The 11,102-nt window shown below is 38.8% G+C and overlaps 2 protein-coding genes across 3 annotated transcripts in view; one reads left to right on the plus strand and one right to left on the minus strand.

Annotated features, from left to right (window-relative positions):
* Positions 1–1,430, minus strand: part of deptor (DEP domain containing MTOR-interacting protein) — a 39,634-nt gene extending 38,204 nt beyond the window's left edge. The window contains exons 1-2 of one of the 2 annotated variants that reach the window (XM_067402660.1): positions 1,087–1,430; positions 664–763 (exon numbers count right to left, since the gene is read on the minus strand). In XM_067402660.1, the coding sequence (XP_067258761.1) occupies positions 664–749 (86 nt within the window). In that variant the 5' untranslated portion in view covers positions 750–763; positions 1,087–1,430. Of the gene's footprint in view, positions 1–663; positions 780–1,086 lie in introns of those variants that run through there. The other variant, XM_067402652.1, reaches the window with a different exon arrangement.
* An 879-nt stretch (positions 1,431–2,309) lies between these two features.
* On the plus strand, positions 2,310–10,859 carry dscc1 (DNA replication and sister chromatid cohesion 1). Its single transcript, XM_067402673.1, has 9 exons — positions 2,310–2,540; positions 3,901–4,066; positions 4,176–4,310; positions 6,295–6,385; positions 7,337–7,475; positions 7,598–7,650; positions 7,728–7,885; positions 9,740–9,888; positions 10,692–10,859. Exons 1-9 carry the CDS (start codon positions 2,371–2,373, stop codon positions 10,801–10,803), a joined length of 1,173 nt encoding a protein of 390 aa, XP_067258774.1. The 5' UTR covers positions 2,310–2,370; the 3' UTR covers positions 10,804–10,859.
* Positions 10,860–11,102: the final 243 nt, after the last annotated feature.

The following is an 11,102-nucleotide window of genomic DNA, read 5'->3' on the forward strand; positions in this document are numbered from 1 at the left end:
GTTTCTTTACAAAGAGACATTGCCAACTACTGGCCTGGCATTTTTACAGCATTTTTAGTCATTTTGACGGATCCTTGTGAACAGGATCGTTTTGACAATGGTGTCTTCTGTAAGCGAAAAATGAAAAGGAAAAACATTTTTAGTGGGCTACATCGTTCTTGTGTAAACGTACCATGAGTGAAACTGCTTCTAAACAAGAAGGCAGGACTTTATTTTGTCCATTGATTGATTGGATGGTTGTGGTTTTCTATTGCTGTGATGTCATGTGAGTGACAGATTGTCCCGCCCTCACGCCAGTAAACACGTCATCAGAGAAATGAAGAGTAGCTGCAAGTGGGGAAGTTATTTTGATTAAAGATTAGAGCGCACGTGAATTAAAAAACTAATAACAATAATTATGTGTACGGATAAATAATTTAGAGGCTAATAAATACTGCAATATTCCTTAAATTAAAAAATATATATATGTAATAATAAAAATTTTAAAAAAAGATTGGTTAATTTTGATTTCAAATAGCCGCAGTGCCAAATTTGAAGAGATTTTTTAGCAACGCGACACGAAGTGACGTCGCGCGCTTGTAGTTTCATTCATCGGGATAGTTCTAGTCTTGATGCGTCCATTCGGTGTAACGTTAATTGGGGTGTCTGTCAAGCCACACCTACCGTAACTGTTCTCCAGTAACGAGGACTTCGGCCATGCGCTCCAGCTCAGCAGCCTTCTTCTGCATGCTGTTCCCAATGCCGTCCATCTCTGACAGCCGCGCTGAATGTGAAATCATACTCGTGAATGTGACAAATCAACGTTTGGAGGAGAAAAAACGCTGTTTGTGAAACGAATTTAAATACACAGCATGCTTAATTTGTACTGGGTGTACTGAACGCGCCTCTCATACAGCAGATTAACTGGGAGAGGCTTGATGATTATTATGACACCCTTAATATTTGATGTAGACGAACTGGCCAGAATAAATGAGCGAAAACGGCTTTTAAAATGTTTTGATATTATGTAACAACATCCATTTAAATCAGCCTTCATAATGTAACAACGTCGAAACAAACACGCGATAAGGAGAAAACATTGTTTACCTTATTAATACCGATGCGGAGACTTCAAACTGATCCGAAATGATGTTTGCAGAGGAATACCAGCGATGTCACCAAAGAGCATCACTGTTCAGTTGATCACAGCTTAAACAGACTCGAAATAACTTGACTCTTTTGTGTGCCAGCAAGTGCCCTCAGCCATCAGTAGCTGCATGCGTTTACATGCATGAACCGCAAATCACGCCGAAGCATCAAACAGCAGATTATTTCTCAACACAGAATCGGCTGATAAATGTCTTCATTCCATTGTGGATTGTTTACTATTCTCCAGTGAAAGCACGTTACTGTCCATGTTGCAGGGCGAGTCAACTTGACCATCATAGGGGGAGTTCACCATGAGGGCGGAGCCTGGAGCACATCACTTCTCAAACACTCTCTTTAAATACCCTGCTGCAAAAATAAATAAATAAACAAACAGACCCGTTTAATATAAGATTTCAGCACAATATGTGAATGTAACAAAATATATTGACGTTTCCTCAAAACATATTTAGCTACTTTGTTCTCTGAGTCTTGAAAATAAAATTAATTTAAAATATATTATATATATATATATATATATATATATATATATATATATATATATATATATATACATTTAAAATATATGCCTTCATCCTTTATTTTTGCTATTTTTCTAACGTCTTTTTATTTATATAGCACATTTCATACACAATGGAGTGCTTTGCATAAAAAATATTTAAAATAATCATAAAACAAACATACCAGATGCACAAGAAATCAAATTAACCAGAAAAAATGTAAAATAAATAATCCAAAGTTATTCAAAATGTAAAACAAAAAAATATATACATTTTATTATGCATTACTAGCCTATAGGCTATATCCGTCCTCATGGTGTACAAACTATTTTGTTTTTCTAAAGTTAGTGTTTATCAAGGACAGTGTCAATAAAAAGCAATGAAATAATGTGTGAAGAAAACAGAAAAGGTCTCTTGGGAACTGAACTCTGAGAATTCATAGTTATTATTCAAATGCAGTGCACCTTTTTGTGAGCATCAAAACAATAAAACACAATAGAACACGCAGAAGAGTCAATGAAATCGTGTTATGTAGCGCCATCTTATGGACTAGTGGCGTTCACACATTATTACGCGCCCGCCTGAAAACGTTCATTGGCTTGGACTGCTGTCAATCAACCTTATCTTCCGGTCTAAATATTGCGGGAAAGTTGAGCGCTGAGCTGACAACAGCACAAGTGTTTATGTTAGGTTCAGTCGAGCTGGATAAAACTATTCTGACAACATGAGGACATTAGAAGAGGTTCAAGCCACGCTACAAATAGCTAAAGTAAAAGAAGAAGACTTGCAGCCCGTCACTTACTGTCTCTCGTTCGGAGATAATGTGTCGTCGGACGATTACTGTCTCATGGAGCTGGATGATACACTTTGCAAACACATTGAGAGTGGCAAGAGGTAAACAGTGCTTCCTTTTAAGATCAACTCCCCATCTTACTAGTATTATTTTACACCGAAATCAATTGCCGTTTTAAATACGTTTTTACTCAAATTAGTATTGCATGTTGCATTCCCTTCTGGAAATGCAGTGACATTTACTTAGTAAGTTACAGTAACTTAGTACTTATTTACGGAAATGACTTTCCGCTGTGTGCCAACTGATTGCATATGTTATTTACAATGAAATGAAAATGCATTATAAAATAATATTAATTGCAAAAAGTTGCACCTAAAAAAAAGAGTTTTGGACCCATTTAAGTGTATATTTATTTGTAATTTCATAAATACTTCTATTGTCTTTGAATATGGTTAAAGTGTACGATGTGACAATAATCTGGTAAACAAAAAATATACTTTAAATGTCAGGTATTTAAAATGTAATTACACATTTGTAATGATGAAGTTGCTATTTAGTACATTTAAAATATCTTAACATCAAATAATAGAGTGAAAATAATCAAGTACTTAAGTGTTAGACAACACATCAAAATAAGTGTAGGCCTACGTTAAAACATGACAAAAATATTATTAAAACATTTAAAATGTCCTTTAAAGTCAAACTTTTAACTTAAACTTTTTTTAGTGTACTAATGTGTGTTAAGAAAAACAGTAAAACTGCACTCTTTTTACAGTAAGTACACCTTTTATTTCATTAAAGATGGGGTGAGTAGATTTTCAAAAACGCAATGCGAGTGGATGTCTATCACAGCTGACTTGCAACAAAATGCTTCTCGAAAAATATAGCGCAGTTTACGAATGAACGACAAGGAAGCACAAAAAAATGAACGTACAGTACACAAGAGTAAATACAAAGTGTTCGTTGTTAGTCGCCAACAGCACAGTAGCTCCAGACAATCTCAACCCAGTGTACTCACATGAGAAGCGGGATCAAAGCAGTTTTCAGGCCTTCCTGCTTAGCTCTCTCCAGCGCTGGAAAGCTTTTCTAATATAAACGCGGGTCCTAAAGCGCTTGCCCAGTCATAAACCTTCATTCCAGTGATATTATTTTGAGCTCTTTTGTATTGTGTCCCATCTCTTGGTTTGCAGTTTTTGTTTTCAAATCTCCCTCTTGCTCGTTCTCTCTCCTTGACCGTCATTTGCCCCCTAATGCTGATTGGTTACATGTTTGTTGTTGGTGTCGGCCCGACTAACTTCCAAACAGTGTTTTTGAAAATGTACTTACTCCACCTTTTAATATTTATATTATCTGCAAGTACAATGGATTTAAGACACATTTAATTCAATTAGTGCAAGTGTACTTCTTTTTCACAAGGGTTATTGTTCATCTGTCCTGATGTTTGTTTATGTTTCCCATTAGTCTTATTATCAGAGGTGATAAAGACGAGCATGCCATTCTCTGCAGTGAAGACAAGACGTACGACTTGAAAATTGCGGACACATCAAATCTGCTCCTGTTTGTCCCAGGATGTAAAACGCCAGATCAGCTGCCAGACAGCTCAACATCTCAACTCATGCATGCACAGGTGACTGAAGAAGTTGTTTCTGAAGATGTGATTTTATTCTTTGTAGTAGGTGATTATGGAAAACATAGTGCTAATTGTGTGCATTGACAGATGTGTTATTATTTTCCAGATTTGGGGTTTTTCAAATAGTTATTGGGAGCTAAGAAGGCAGAGACCAAGGTTGAAGAAACTGAAGAAACTTCTCATGGAAAATCCATATGATGGTCCAGCGGTGGGCATGCAGGAGGAGACGCCAGGAGAGAAGGTAGACCAGGAGTTAGAGCCTGTACTCACAATATATATAGGGATAATCCACGGATAGCGGTGCATTAAACGATTTTAATGCACCACGTGGAGGCAAAGAAACACTTGATGTAAAGTGGAGTGCATTCGAATTGGTTAATGCACAGCTAGCTGTGGGTTATCCCACTTATACCATGGTCATCATTTGCCAGCACTGAAAAGCTGTTGCATTGTTTGCAGTGCAGTATTTGACTGGAAGGGCAAAAATGGCAGTTATTTTCATCAGTTTCGGCTCGTTAGATCTAAAATTTTGCCTGCTTTGAATCAGACAGAGAGATAAAGTAGTGCGCAAGATTACATTTATTTGAATGAATTAATTATACCATTGTGGCGAGGGGGGCGTGGTTTAGCGGGTTCTGCAACCGGAGGGAGCGTCAGGGGAGGCGCGGTGATTGAACGGGTTGGATGCAAATTACGACGAATTGCGGACATCATCGCGTCCCTCGCGGTCCTTCACCAAGAACAACATCGGGCCCTGGTGGATCTTCGCAACGACCAGGAGCGCCGCTTCGAGGCCATCATCCAGGGCCAGCAGGAGGACCGCGAGAGGTTCCGGAGCTGGATAGACCGGGAGGTTCCTGTGGGAACCACCGAGGCAGCTGCTGCCCCCTTCCAGCTGCCACTCCAGAAGATGGGTCCGCACGATGACCCGGAGGCCTTCCTCGACTTGTTTGAGAAGTCAGCTGAAGTGTCCGGTTGGCCCCGGGACCAGTGGCCCATGCGGCTCGTCCCCCTGCTGTCGGGCGAGTCGCAGGTGGCAGCCCAGCAGCTGCCCATCCAGAACCTCCTGGTCTTCGACGACCTGAAGAGGGCCATCCTGCAGCGGGTCGGCCGCTCCCCCGAACAGCATCGTCAGCGATTTCGGCACCAGTGTGGTAAGGTTCGTAGTTGTGGGAGGAAAGAGGACAGGGATCGGCTTTTAGCTGCTGACAGTCGCTTTATTCTTTCTCAAAGAGAAAATGTCACACAAAGAACACAACAAAACAAAAGCTCGGTGCAACGCACACTTCAATTCTCCACATCCGAAGACGGGCTTCACTCCAATAGTCCAGACGGCACACACGACTGTCAGCAGGCTCTCTCTCTCCTCCACTCCTGCTTCTCCTGGCGTTTTATCCTGTCTCCACGCCAATTACTGGAACGAGAAACAGGTGTTCGTAATTTGCATCCAACCCGTTCAATCACCGCGCCTCCCCTGACGCTCCCTCCTGTTGCAGAACCCGCTAAACCACGCCCCCCTCGCCACAACCATTCATTTGAAAGAATTATTGAGAAAGATGCATGTGTGAATTACCTGTGTGTGTGCAGTGTCCCCTTTAACTGACAATTAAGCTGTTTCAAAACCAGCGATGGTTAGAGTAGCCGAGTATCTATTCAGCAAGACAACGCGCAAACTGCCGCAAATCAAAATGAAAGTAAGTCGCAGGCTCTCAAAACACAATCATCTTCGTTAAAAGAAAATTTACCAGTGCTGTTGCCGGGCTCTCTCCTGTTGTCTTTGATTTTTAAATTAGCTGATGATTAATAAAATGCACCTCAAATTTGTTGCTTTCGGTGATGTGAACTCCATGAAATCTGCATATAGCGCGGGAATTGAAGATCGGATTTATATCTGTTTTGTGGAGACACATTTATGTGGCCAAGTGTAAATGCAATTGTTTTTATAAATCAGATAGCTATCTGATCAGAGAAAATCTGATCAGAGACCAGGTGTAAACAGGCCCAATGATTAAACTGACTTGAACTACCTGTGTATTAAACTGTTTTAATGCTCCAGCCAATCAGAATCAAGTATTCAGACAGACCATGGCATAAGATTTAGGTGTGTTTAGATTGATTACTAATCCATTAACAATGTGTGTACTTTTGAAAACTTTGTAGAATTGAGTTCATTCATTGTTCCCAAAAATAGCATTAATTAATTTTGTATTTATTTTATCTGTTAGTACACTATGGATGACCTTCTTGAGAGAATCCAAGCAAGTAGAGAAGAGATTGAGACACATCTGCAAAATATTCATGCTTGTGAAATTGACGGTGAGCTGAGGAAGTTTTTGTTTAGATCAAAAGTCATCTTTCTCTACTAAAAATGTATTTGGATCAGAATACTTTGATAAGACCTTAAGTATCACAAATTCTCTATGTAGAATAAGATGTATATTTTGGATATGAAAAGTGAAATGAACTTTTGGTGTTGCTGGTATCATTATTAATCATTTTTAATGTTTATAATTTAGTTGTTTAATAATTCCATAATTTTTCTTTATTAATAATGGAGATAACCTGAACATTTTTTTTAAAAGTATAGAATTAAAAGATTAGCTGTACCTTTCAGATGCATCTCTTTCAGTGGGATTTCATTTGATTTGTGTTCAATTTAAATTCACTTGTCAAAATGCCTAATTTATGTAGAATATGTTTGATTTTGTATTTTACATTTATTACACTTTTAAAACTTTTAAATGCTACATTATTAGAAATTGTTTCAGATGTACTTTAAGTTTTTGTGAAAAGTTTCTGTGGGCTGTTGTATAGTTTCTGGTGACTTCTTGCCCAAGGTAGGGAGTCACGTTATTTTAGGGTCTTTTAACTAGTTGCTTATTAGCATGCATATTACTAGAATATTGGCTATTTATTAGTACTTATTAAGCACATATAAATGCCTTATCTGCATGACCTTATTCTACATTCTTAATCCTACCTAAACTTAACTACCTTAATAACTATTAATAAGCAGTAAATTAGGAGTTTATTGAGGAAAAAGTCATTGTTAATAGTTTATATGTGTTCCCTATACTAAAGTGTTACTGAGTCATCTTATCCCAGTTGTACCATTTTCAATTTTGTTATAAAAACTAAATTGGCAAATGTTTCAGTTTATTTCTTAAGAATATATTGGATGCATTCTCATTGTGTACATGCTAATGTAATCTCTATATTAATTCAAAAAGCCATAGGTGAAGTAAACTGATAGACTTACATTTGTAGGATTTTGGAGGATCATGGATTTTGATTATGAGATGAAGCTCCTGGGTCATGTAACCCAGCTGGTGGACTCAGAGTCTTGGTCATTCAGCAAAGTTCCTCTCACTGTTTGTCTGGAAGAGCTGGGATCCCTTGAGCCAAAGTGAGTAAATGTGAAAGATAAGACAATTGTGACTAGAATAAAGCAGATCAGATTCAGCCTTTAAAAAACAAACAAACAAACAAAAAAAAAACATTTTTTTAATGTTTCTGTTTTGTGAACAGAGCCATGATAGAACACTGTCTCAACTGTTATGGAAGATGCTACACAAGTGAAGGTCAGTATATATTTTTTAATTTAATATATAATTATTTAATGAATGGAAGGACCCCTTATTTTTTTCATTTCCATTAGATGGTCTGGTGATGTACGCACTGGATGAGGACAAAGTATGTAGGGCCACAGCTCAGCTGCTCCTGCAAAATGCTGTGAAGTTCAACCTGTCAGAGTTCCAGGAAGTTTGGCAGCAGAGCGTTCCTGAAGGAATGAGCACTAGACTGGATCAGCTCCGGGTGAGGACATTAGTCAACACAAGAACCTACTCAGAGCACACTTACACAAACATTGTCTAACATCAGTAGCATGAGAACTTAAAGTATTTCTCAAAAAGTATTTAACTAGAAGTATTTCTCTTAGATTTGCTATACAGTTTGTCTGGTTCCCATTTCCAGTGTCAGGTGTGTGTGTGTGTGTGTGTGTGTGTGTGTGTGTGTGTGTATACAGTGGGTACGGAAAGTATTCAGACCCCCTTAAATTTTTCACTCTTTGTTATATTGCAGCCATTTGCTAAAATCATTTAAGTTAATTTTTTTTCCTCATTAATGTACACACAGCACCCCATATTGACAGAAAAACACAGAATTGTTGACATTTTTGCAGATTTATTAAAAAAGAAAAACTGAAATATCACATGGTCCTAAGTATTCAGACCCTTTGCTCAGTATTTAGTAGAAGCACCCTTTTGATCTAATACAGCCATGAGTCTTTTTGGGAAAGATGCAACAAGTTTTTCACACCTGGATTTGGGGATCCTCTGCCATTCCTCCTTGCAGATCCTCTCCAGTTCTGTCAGGTTGGATGGTAAACGTTGGTGGACAGCCATTTTTAGGTCTCTCCAGAGATGCTCAGTTGGGTTTAAGTCAGGGCTCTGGCTGGGCCATTCAAGAACAGTCACGGAGTTGTTGTAAAGCCACTCCTTCGTTATTTTAGCTGTGTGCTTAAGGTCATTGTCTTGTTGGAAGGTAAATCTTCGGCCCAGTTTGAGGTCCTGAGCACTCTGGAGAAGGTTTTCGTCCAGGATATCCCTGTACTTGGCCGCATTCATCTTTCCCTCAATTGCAACCAGTCGTCCTGTCCCTGCAGCTGAAAAACACCCCCACAGCATGATGCTACCACCACCATGCTTCACTGTTGGGACTGTATTGGACAGGTGATGAGCAGTGCCTGGTTTTCTCCACACATACCGCTTAGAATTCAGGCCAAAAAGTTCTATCTTGGTCTCATCAGACCAGAGAATCTTATTTCTCACCATCTTGGAGTCCTCCATGCAGGCTTTCATGTGTCTTGCACTGAGGAGAGGCTTCCGTCGGGCCACTCTGCCATAAAGCCCCAACTGGTGGAGGGCTGCTGTGATGGTTGACTTTCTACAACTTTCTCCCATCTCCCTAGACTGCATCTCTGGAGCTCAGCCACAGTGATCTTTGGGTTCTTCTTTACCTCTCTCACCAAGGCTCTTCTCCCCCGATAGCTCAGTTTGGCCGGACGGCCAGCTCTAGGAAGGGTTCTGGTCATCCCAAATGTCTTCCATTTAAGGATTATGGAGGCCACTGTGCTCTTAGGAACCTTAAGTGCAGCAGAAATTTTTTTGTAACCTTGGCCAGATCTGTGCCTTGCCACAATTCTGTCTCTGAGCTCTTCAGGCAGTTCCTTTGACCTCATGATTCTCATTTGCTCTGACATGCACTGTGAGCTGTAAGGTCTTATATAGACAGGTGTGTGGCTTTCCTAATCAAGTCCAATCAGTATAATCAAACACAGCTGGACTCAAATGAAGGTGTAGAACCATCTCAAAGATGATCAGAAGAAATGGACAGCACCTGAGTTAAATATATGAGTGTCACAGCAAAGGGTCTGAATACTTAGGACCATGTGATATTTCAGTTTTTCTTTTTTTAATAAATCTGCAAAAATGTCAACAATTCTGTGTTTTTCCGTCGATATGTGCTGTGTGTACATTAATGAGGAAAAAAATGACCTTAAATGATTTTAGTAAATGGCTGCAATATAACAAAGAGTGAAAAATTTAAGGTGGTCTGAATACTTTCCATACCCACTGTATATAAATATCTATGTTTTTTGTCGTTCAGGGTTTAGCTCTATTAGATCGAAGCTCTAGACCAGAGACCATCTCGCTGCTACGGGTAGAAGATTTGCCTGAGGACACACTGGAGCGATTCAACAGCCTCTTCAGCCTGAGAGAAAAATGGACACAAGATGACATTGAACCCTACATACAGTGCGTATTTTGGCATTCAAATTGTTTTAAAGAGGACCTATTGTGCTTTTTTACATTTTCTACTTTTAGTGTGTAATGTTGCTGTTTGAGCATGAAAAGGTCTGCAGTTACAAAGCACAGAGCTACTCCAAATGGAGATCAGTAAGCACCTCCCTGAAACACCTCGATTGTAGTCATTAGATTTCTTCTGGGAGCGAACATGTCACAATATCGCTCATTTAAAAAATTCCCACCCAACCAAGGTATACGCAAAGTAAAGGGGCGAGGCCTGGTTGAGTTCCATTAGTAGTGTGTAAAACTATAGTAAGTTAGTAAGTATAGTAAGGTGCAACATTTCTGAAATACACTCAAAGCTGTTGTCCAATCACAACACAATGGTCCAGCTAACCAATCAGAACACCTTGCTCTTTTCGCAAGGAGGAGCATCATAGAGACCGGAACAATGTAGAGCATTACTGACAGACTGGAAAAAGATGTGCTGCAACAATGTAAAATATGTGGGGAAATAATGTGTTTTTCAAACATCAAAGCATAAAAGGGCATGATAATTTGTAAAAGGACATTTTTATGTAAAATGGTGTCTTTAATCAATATTTTCTTTCTGAAAAATGCAATGTAATATCCATCAAAAGAATTCCTGTTGTGTATGTTGGCATAATTTCTTAAAAATTGCATCTGCTGAACTGCCCTACTGCAACTGCAGTTTTTGCTAGCTTGAGGATCATTACATTTAAAAAAACAGTTTTCAAAAGATTAGAATATTTACAGACACAACCCCAAACTGATTGTTGTTTCTTCAACAGAGATCTCTGTGGAGAGAAGCAGACCACTGGAGCCCTCCTGACCAAACATGCCCGTTCATCTGTGCAAAACGGTATTAAGGTCTACAATTCAAGAAGACCTGTAGCAACTTAACATCAAATTCACTGACTATTGCCTTGTATGTTGTTGAGTCAAATATAATAAACACATTAAATATTGTCAGACTGTGTAGCTTTGTGTGGATTATTTTTATACTACTGACAAAATAAGCCTTATAACTGTGTATGTTTAGAGTTTAATGTTAATGTTTAATGTTCCTGCTTTTTTTAATTTCTTGTGTATTTTGAATTTATAAAGCTTTGATATATTAGACAGCTCTCCAATCATGCCGAAAGACACATCCATAACTTTGATCTTTTTTTAAATCTGTTTTGTCTATATTTTTAAACCTG

This window comes from Chanodichthys erythropterus, chromosome 2, assembly GCF_024489055.1.
Source record: "Chanodichthys erythropterus isolate Z2021 chromosome 2, ASM2448905v1, whole genome shotgun sequence".
NCBI classification, from domain to species: domain Eukaryota; kingdom Metazoa; phylum Chordata; class Actinopteri; order Cypriniformes; family Xenocyprididae; genus Chanodichthys; species Chanodichthys erythropterus.

Excerpts from the sequence above, each read along its gene's own strand:
- dscc1 (XM_067402673.1), top strand. The coding sequence starts at position 2,371 with ATGAGGACATTAGAAGAGGTTCAAGCCACGCTACAAATAGCTAAAGTA. Across the intron at positions 2,541-3,900 it reads CACATTGAGAGTGGCAAGAG|TCTTATTATCAGAGGTGATA; the intron begins GTAAACAGTGCT and ends GTTTCCCATTAG. Across the intron at positions 4,311-6,294 it reads AGGAGACGCCAGGAGAGAAG|TACACTATGGATGACCTTCT; the intron begins GTAGACCAGGAG and ends TTTATCTGTTAG.